Here is a 9,065-nt window from a genome sequence, read left to right as displayed (position 1 = left end):
GACATGACGACGCGACATAACGACACGACACGATATATACACACGACATTAACTCAACACGACGCAACGCGACGCAACGACGCAAAACAACGACGCGACATAACGACAATAAAGATCGGCATCAGCATTATGAAAGCGTTTAACTCGTTGGGAGAGACTTCCTCTTTCCAACCCCTGTTTGTATGAGTTCTTTAACGTCCGCCTCTTAATTGATCGTCCACGCACATGGTGTAGGACAACTTCTCCAACCCCCCTCCCCCCCACCCCGCTGGGTCGGACTGCTCTCCGCCTGAAGAGGAGCGCACAGCGCGGGAGAAGAGATGGAGATGCTGCTCCTCTTCTTCCCCCTCTTCCTCCTCTCCTCCGCAAGTGAGTAGAACGACGTTGTATCATGCATTACAGAATAATGATGGGGGTTTATTTGGGGATGTCAACGTTTGTCATTCTGTGATGCAGGGTGAGAAGGAAAAGTATTTTTCTGGCCGGGATGATGAGATGTTGGGATTATGGGTAACATGCATGTTTTCTGTGTTTGGTGGCAATGCGATGGTGTGATTATGTAGTGTTTAAATATATTTTGTGGTTAAGTGAGACATACCGTCGGACGAAACCAGCGCACTAACTTTTAATTCGCTAATTATCTGAGGTCTATAGACCGTCTGAGCTGATCGTTAATAGAAGCGTGAAGTCACGTCCTGTGTACTTTAACTTGAGATCGCCTTTATAAATCGTCATGGCAAGTGTAGATTTACTGGACTGGTTGTCTCCATACCGGTGCACGGCTGAACCTAAACGGAACAGACATATCAAAGTGTTATAACATCTGAACATCTGTGAGAATGGTATTTTGAGTGCACTTGTACGCACTGACCGAAGGAGGCAGGCAAAAGACAAGATATAAACGCACGCAGGCACGCACGCACGCACGCACGCTCGCTCGCACACACACACACACACACACACACGCACACTTCTTTCTGCTTCACGATGATACAAAGCGCTGGTCAGAGAGTAGACAAACTATAGAAGGAGCGACCCCACTCACACACACATTTTTTTTTTTTGCAGACATTTTCTGCAAAACACTGCAATAGTCTCATCATTGTGATTATATTTATACTTTGTATGACATTCAGAAACGATTTGTCAGATGGATTAATTGATTCTAATTTTGAACACCAACAATTCATTTGAATCAATCAAGGAAACATAATCAATTTATATATTTACTCTGTTTCAGATTCTTCAATTATTTTGTTTCCTGGCAGACAGAGCAAGGATATCCCATTCCGACGGTTTAAAAATAATAGTCATACAGAATTAAATATTCAATATCGTTTTATGAATAGATGAATCAAAATGATAATCTATAGCCGGACTGAGGATGGAACTACCTCTGAGTCAACTCTCCGGTGTGTTCTGAGGACAGCAGGAGCATTATGATGGGGAGGTGATGCTGACGATGACATAGTGCATGATGTTACCCGGTCTGTCTTCTCCAGGCAAACGCAGCCATCCTTGAATGACAGGCCAAGGCTTTGGGGATGTCCTGTGTGTGTGTGCGGGCATGTGTGTGTGCATGTGAGTGTGCATGTGTGCGTGTGCACTCGTCTTGTTCTCCTACTCTAAGACACGGCAGATGGCCTTTCCATAATTTACAAAGGGCCATTCTCCACCGACGGCTGCCTGGGACTTCGTACTTTTCAGACTTTGTCGGAAAAACAACAACATTTTACCTCCGACTGGTTTCTATGAAGAGGTCGTTGAGTCGGCCTGTGTCTTCTGCTCACACTTGATTTGATATGATGGTGATAGGTGACAAGTGATAGGTGATAGGTGATAGGTGATATGAAGAAGAACCTCCCCACTTAGTTTAATCTGGTCCTTAAAATCATTTAACCCCACACACTGAGGCCTGTTTATCACCTGAGCTTCTGTGTCAACATGTCCTGCAACTGAAGCTTTCTCAGGGTTGTTATTGTTTTATGTGGTTTATTATTGGTTATCTGCACTTTAAAATGGGTTAAACTGTGAATAATGAAATAATTGTAAGAAATAATTGTTTCATCCGTTTTTTTTTATTTTTCCAAATAGAAATATCTACCTGAATCAATCTAGATATTTCAATTGGAAAATTGAAAGTCGAATGTGAAAACGGTCCTTTCTGGACCTCTCATTTAGAGTGTAGGGTCCAATCAGTTATGCACTGCTGGGTTAACCTGCGATGCGAAGGGAGCCTCTGTGATGTAGAGCATCAGTGACACAGGCCACCGTGCCATCCTGTCCGTCGCTGCCTCCATCAGAGCATGATTCCCCGGCTACCGACTTTAATTATTTACACTGTGGTCTGTGTTCCGCCGTACATCTGTTGGTTTGTCCCAACATGTTGGTTTTGTGTGTGTGTGTGTGTGTGTGTGTGTGTGTGTGTGTGTGTGTGTCTGTGTGTGTGTGTGTGTCTGTGTCTGTGTGTGGGTGGGTGAGTGTTTTCTGTGGATGTACGTTTATATGTATGTACGTTTTTCTTCGGTTTTGCCTGGCGATGCAATTGAAGACAAATCCTGTACACTACGCAACACAAACATGGGTCACACACACGCTTGCACATGTTTAGGCACATTCAATATGCAACACATGCAGGTACATGCAGTACAACGTTCTCCAACAACTGATCTATTCCTGAGTGTTTGACAGATGTCACTTAATTGAAATGTATGTGATGTTGTTAATGTGTTAACTACGCACAAAAACATGCGTCTGAGTTCACATTTACGTTTAGGGCATTTAGCAGAGGCTTTTATCCAAAGCAACTTAACACAATTTCACTTAAAGGACATTAGAGACACAGCCATGCAAACGAGTGTTGGTTCAGCGGTCAGGTGTGGTTTGAATGAACCAAATACAGTCAATACACAACACACTGTCTGTAAAGGAAAGGGCAGTGAAACCCACTCAATACTCCATGCACACACATGCACGCACACATGCATGCAGACACACATACACGCACAATACAAACACACTGAATTTAAAGAGCACCAAAGGAAATATTTCATACTGAGTCACTTATTCATGTAATGACTTGTATTAAACTAAATTAAAGTGCTCTATAAAAGCGATGCTGGTAAGTGAGTGATAAATTAACATATGTAGTTAGTAATTTGTTCTGCTATCTCTCTCTCTCACACCCACTATTTTCCATGCCCTCGCTAAAAATAAAACTTCTTTTTTCCATAGCTTCAGTTGTTGGAACACTAAGATGTTCGTTCTGGCAATTGTATTAAAATCACACACACACACACGCACACACGCACACACACACGCACACACACACACAAACACACACACACACACACACGCACACACACACACACACTTTTTCCCTTTCTGCCTCTCTCGCTTGGTCTCTCTAATGCGCTGACATTTTATTGTAAGTGAGAGATCCTAAGGCTAAAGCAGCCTCCTTCTCTTTAGGGCCTGTTCTCCATACTAGACCAAGCACCCTACAGCTCTTCTTTCTATTGTTGAGTGTTGGAAAGGCTCTCTGATTCAGACCACCGACCGAGGTTTCGCCTATTGATCGGTTTCCTCCTTGATGAGGACAAATGGAATCCATTCCCAATCTGCCAAAAGTAAACAACCTCAGCCCTTCCTCGAACATCTCACAAACTGATCCGTGTATCTTGAGATGTAACTAGTATTCACCAATAATGCCAATAATTTCGAGTGACAAATGTACTGTGAACATCCTTACTGTACCAACAGATATATTAATTTGCCTACTTCTGATAAATGTACTTATTGCAAGTCGCCTTGGATAAAAGCGTCTGCTCATTGTAAACATAAATTTCACTCTGGCCAGTTGTTTCTGCAGCTGCAATCAATGTTGTACGAAACCCAATTCTTGTTGTATGCTTTGGTGGCTCTGAGTCTCCTTTGGCTGAGATGAATTAGATAAAAGCGTCAAGATAAACGTATCTCTGGGTTACGGTTCTGCACGCTGATGATGCCTCCAGCACGTCACATGTCCTCAACATTAACATTGACACTAACAGCTAGCAGACGCTTTTTATCCAAAGTGACTTACAACCATTCCTACACACATCCACACACCGACGGCGGAGTCGACCACGCAGGGCGACAGGCAGCCGGTCGGGAGCAGTCAGGGTGAGGCGTCCTGCTAAAGGACACTACACTCCGGGGAGCCGGGGATGGAACGAGCGACCCTTCGGTTACAGGTCATCCCGCTCTGCCTCCTGAGCTCATGTCTCCCCCGTTGGTTCTCCTCTCTGCCTCCAGAGGCCGGTCCGGGGAGCGGGAACCCTAACTCAGAGGAGCGGCTGATCAACTACCTGCTGGCCCCCGAGCGCTACAACAAGATGATCCGGCCGGCCGTCAACAAGAGCCAGCAGGTCACCATCTCCATCCAGGTGTCCCTCTCACAGCTCATCAGTGTGGTGAGCGGGTCGTTGATTTGGGGGTACTACTAGATTAGGGTTACCCCTTATTATTCTCACCCTGTTCATTTCTGCAGAACCAATTTCAGCGTCTTTCAAAAACTGTTTTGTGTCATGTCGCTTGAAGGCCCCCCCTCCCAAAGTCGAAAAAGCATGATATCACCTCTTAATACTTTTTTGATCATTACGATGATGATTCACCTCATTTGTTTCCTTTTGGGTTTGCAGAATGAGAGAGAGCAGATCATGACGACCAATCTGTGGCTGTTTCAGGTACGCTGGGTTTTTTTATGTTATCGAAATGATTTAAAAATGTTTACCTGTATGTACAGTATGTATGTATGTCCTCTATGGCACCCATTGCAGTCCCGATCATCCATGGAAGGGGGGATCCCCCACTCTGCGCTCCTTCTCTAGATTTCTTCATCGTTAATTAAGGGAGCTTTCTCTTGCCCTCTGGGGGGCTAGGGTCGGGGTGGGGGGGTTTATAAACGCAAGGCCTGCTAAGCCCTCTGAGACTGTTCGTGTGATGGAAGGGCTGTACAAATAAAATGTAATTGAATTGAAATCTGCTTAGTGCAGATGTGATCTCCGATGCTTATGGGTAATGTAGTCCACATAACTCCCTGCCTTGGCTCTGCAGGAGTGGAATGACTACAGGCTGAGTTGGGATCCAGAGAAATATGAAGGCCTCAAAAAGCTGCGCATTCCTGCCAAGATGATTTGGCTTCCTGATATAGTGCTCTACAACAAGTAGGTTCCTAACTCCATAACATCCTGCCTCACAAAAGCTTTCAATTCAGGAAATGGATCTAAATGATATGCCGCCATACTTGGTGAGCATCCAAGGCCTCCTACAATACAACCCCAATCATAAATCCCTTTCTGTATGTACTCTCTCATTCCCAAGAAAAATGTACTGTAAGTGATTGAGTTTGTTAAATGTAGTACATCAAAGCCATGAAAAAGATTTGCAGCCTTTATTCTAAGACATATCCATTTTTCTCTCAAACAAAACTGCGAACCCTATCTCAAATCATTCATATTTATGTGCGGTCATATTGCTTGTTTGTGTGTATGTCTGGGATCAGAAGGAGACGATGGAAGAGGCATGGAGTTCTTTCTATTCGGAGGGTTCCAACACTTCGCTCTCAGAATACTGCTGAAATTAGCCTTTGTTTCTATGGAGATTTGTAATTGCAATTCTTTCCGCTCGTGACAAATTCTTCGCTCCTGTTTTTTTTTGCTAACCTGGTAAAGCAGGGGCTTTGATTGGTGGATGCATGTTGACTTTAATGGCAGCGTTATGAGCCCAGCCAATAAGAAGAGGCGCAGAGGATCTGATGCTGCCCTGAAGGGTTATTCGGTGACTTCAAACGTGTTTCATGTCGTCTAATAATGACTCTGAGAGATAGTGGTTAACAGAGAGTGTGAAAGAGAGCCATGGTGATCAATGAGAATGGTGTTGGATGGCTTGACACCTGTCGGCTGATATGCTATTTTTGTTACATTTAGACCTTAAGCAGACTCCTATTATGTGCCTATAGGTATAAGTATCACTTATCGCCGCCTTAAGTCACGCAGAGATCAGGCAAACTATAAAACCCTAATTGTGAGGCTCTGCAACATACTTCAAGCACTAAGCTTCTTCTGAAAAAGGAGGTTATTTTTATTACTGCATAATAGTTACCTCTCGGAGATAAAGGGAAAATTAATCTCAACAGAATGTGATTCACATTAAATATAAGTGCTATTATCCACAAACTGCAGCAGTCATTTTGGAAACAGTGTCTTCATTGCAGCATGCTGTCTTCCTGCGGAAGGTTACACTAACAACCCTGACATCACTGGGCTTCCTTGGAAGTCAAACCAAGTCCCGTACGAGTAACCAGAGATGAATCCCGGGTTTGCAGTGGCTCAGGAGGTGGAGCGGGTTGACTTGTAAGCGGAAGGTTGCTCGTTCGATCCCCGGCTCCTCCTCGCTGAGTTTTGAGGTGTCCCTGAGCGAGACCCCTAGCCCTAAATGCTCCCCGACGGAAGGTTGCTAGTTCGATCCCTGGCTCTGTCCTTGAGCAAGGCGCTTCACCCTGATGAGCTGGCTGTCACCTTGCGTGGCTGACACCACCGTCGGTGTGTGAATGTGTGCATGAATGGGTGAACGTTATGTAACAATTGCAAAGCACTTTGAGTTGCCACTGGTTAGAAGAGCGCTCTATGAATGAAGTCCATTCACCATTCACCCCCCCCCCCCCCACCAGTGTGGACGGCGTGTACGAGGTCTCCTACTGCAACACGGTAGTCTCCCACACCGGCTACATCTTCTGGCTGCCCCCCGCCATCTACAAATCGGCGTGCGCCATCCAGGTGCGCGACTTCCCCTTCGACCGGCAGAACTGCACGCTCAAGTTCCGCTCCTGGACCTACGACCGCACGGAGATGGACCTGGCGCTGATCAGCGACACGGCCAGCCGCGACGACTTCACGCCCAGCGGAGAGTGGGACATCGTGTCGCTGCCCGCCCGCAAGAACGAGGACCCTCGCGACGCCGCCTACCTGGACATCACCTACGACTTCATCATCCGCCGCAAGCCGCTGTTCTACACCATCAACCTGATCATCCCCTGCGTGCTCATCACCTCCCTGGCCATCCTGGTGTTCTACCTGCCGTCCGACTGCGGCGAGAAGATCGCGCTGTGCATCTCCGTGCTGCTGGCGCTCACCGTGTTCCTGCTGCTCATCTCCAAGATCGTGCCGCCCACCTCGCTGGCCGTGCCGCTTGTAGGTCAGTCGGGGGGTGGGGGAGGTTGCTGGAAGTGGCTTTGGATGAGCGTGGATGGTGAATGAGTGGATTGTAATGGTTGTATTGCAAGGGATGGTACTTTGTTTGTGTGAGAGTGTGTGCATGTGTGTGTATGTGTGTTTCTGCTCTCTTCTATCCCCTTGGTAGGAACCCGATTTTGGCTATGGTGTTTGCTGTGTTTGGAGTGTATGTGTGTTTGTTTGTGTTTGTATGCAGATGTATGTTTGTGTGTTTATACATACATATATATATATATATATATATATATATGCATGTGTGTGTGTTTATGTGTGTGTGTTTTTTTGTGTACATTCCCTCTATAAACCCCTGATGTGTCCCGTTATCTTCATTCAAATCTATACATGTCTGTACCCGCCCGCCCCCTCCAGGTAAATACCTGATGTTCGCCATGGTGCTGGTCACCTTCTCCATCGTGACCAGCGTGTGTGTGCTCAACGTCCACCACCGCTCCCCCTCCACCCACCACATGCCCCCCTGGGTGCGCAGCCTCTTCCTGGTGCGGCTTCCCGCCTTCCTGCTCATGCGGCGCCCGGGAAACTCCAGCGGCCGCCAGAGGCTCCGCCGCAAGTACGCCCACAAGTTCCCCCCGGAGGGGGGCCGGGACCCCCCGGAGCTCCGGCTGGGCCTGGGGTTCGGGGGGGCCGGAGACGGCGACGCCTGCTTCGCCAACGAGGAGGCGGCGCGGCGGTACGGCTGGAGGGCGGGCGGGGTCCCGGCCGTGGAGGGCGGGGCCGAGGGCGGGGCGGCGGCGAGGTGGGACGCGTACCTGGAGGAGGCGGTGGACGGCGTGAAGTTCATCGCCCGGCACATGAAGACGGAGGATGAGGACGAAGGGGTGAGGAGGGAGGAGGAGGGAGAGGAGGGAGGAGGAGGGAGAGGAGGGAGGAGGAGGGAGGGGGAGGAGTCAGAGTAACATAGTGGGAGGAGTTGTATTGAGTTGAGTATGAGGCTTATTTAAATGTGAAAAAAGTATACCCCTCTCACTTATTGTATGTTGTACGTCCTGACACTTAAAAATAGTCTTCTATCTCTGTTGTATAGAGGGGAGGGGGAAGGTGCAAGTCTATGGTTTAGATAATCATCTCTGGTTCTCTCTACATTATGTGCTTTGTCGTACCCTGTTCATTATTCCTCAAACTCTGTAAACATGCAATACCCATAGAACCTTTAACAACCTTTAACTGGTATGCATGTAACATTGATGGCATTATTATAACGTGCAGATGGTTAATTACTGGTTTCCATGCCATTCCAGTTAGGTTACGGTAACATTGCCTAAGATGTAGCTCTAGCTCTTTAAGAAACCAAATGGATGTCCTCTAAGCCCTCGTGCGTTAAGGATTTGTGTCGTTCTCCTCCGGGCGTTCCCAGATCATCGAGGACTGGAAGTACGTCGCCATGGTGATCGACCGGCTGTTCCTGTGGATCTTCATCCTGGTGTGCGTGGTCGGAACGCTGGGGCTGTTTGTTCAGCCGCTGTTCCAGAGCTACAACACTCCCAGCGCCGGGGACCCAGAGTAGGCCACGCACACGCGGCACGCACGTGCACGCACGCACGCACACACGCACCCCATGCAGAGCAGGTACCGCACACACACGCACGCACGCACGCACACGCGACATGCACGTGCACGCACGCACACGCGCGCATCTACTAATAGACCTACACACACACACACAGACACACGTGCACGTGCACATGACACAAAGACATACATACACACATGCGCGACACACTCACATACACACACGTGACACACAGACATACACACACACGGGACATGCACACA

General features: G+C 47.7%; 1 protein-coding gene across 1 annotated transcript; it reads left to right on the top strand.

The window, feature by feature from the left end:
- Positions 1-320: 320 nt before the first annotated feature.
- LOC307071002 (neuronal acetylcholine receptor subunit beta-2-like) lies at positions 321-8,796 on the top strand (the record flags this gene model as incomplete). Its single annotated transcript, XM_079729826.1, has 7 exons — positions 321-369; positions 4,297-4,454; positions 4,683-4,727; positions 5,098-5,207; positions 6,713-7,236; positions 7,644-8,110; positions 8,647-8,796. 7 exons carry the CDS (start codon positions 321-323, stop codon positions 8,794-8,796), a joined length of 1,503 nt encoding a protein of 500 aa, XP_079585952.1.
- Between the last annotated feature and the right edge of the window lie 269 nt (positions 8,797-9,065).

This window comes from Pollachius pollachius (genome assembly GCF_949987615.1).
Source record: "Pollachius pollachius genome assembly, chromosome: 2".
Taxonomy (NCBI): Eukaryota; Metazoa; Chordata; class Actinopteri; order Gadiformes; family Gadidae; genus Pollachius; species Pollachius pollachius.
The sequence above is the reverse complement of the archived record's forward strand: the minus strand, read 5'-3'. Positions and strand labels throughout refer to the sequence as shown.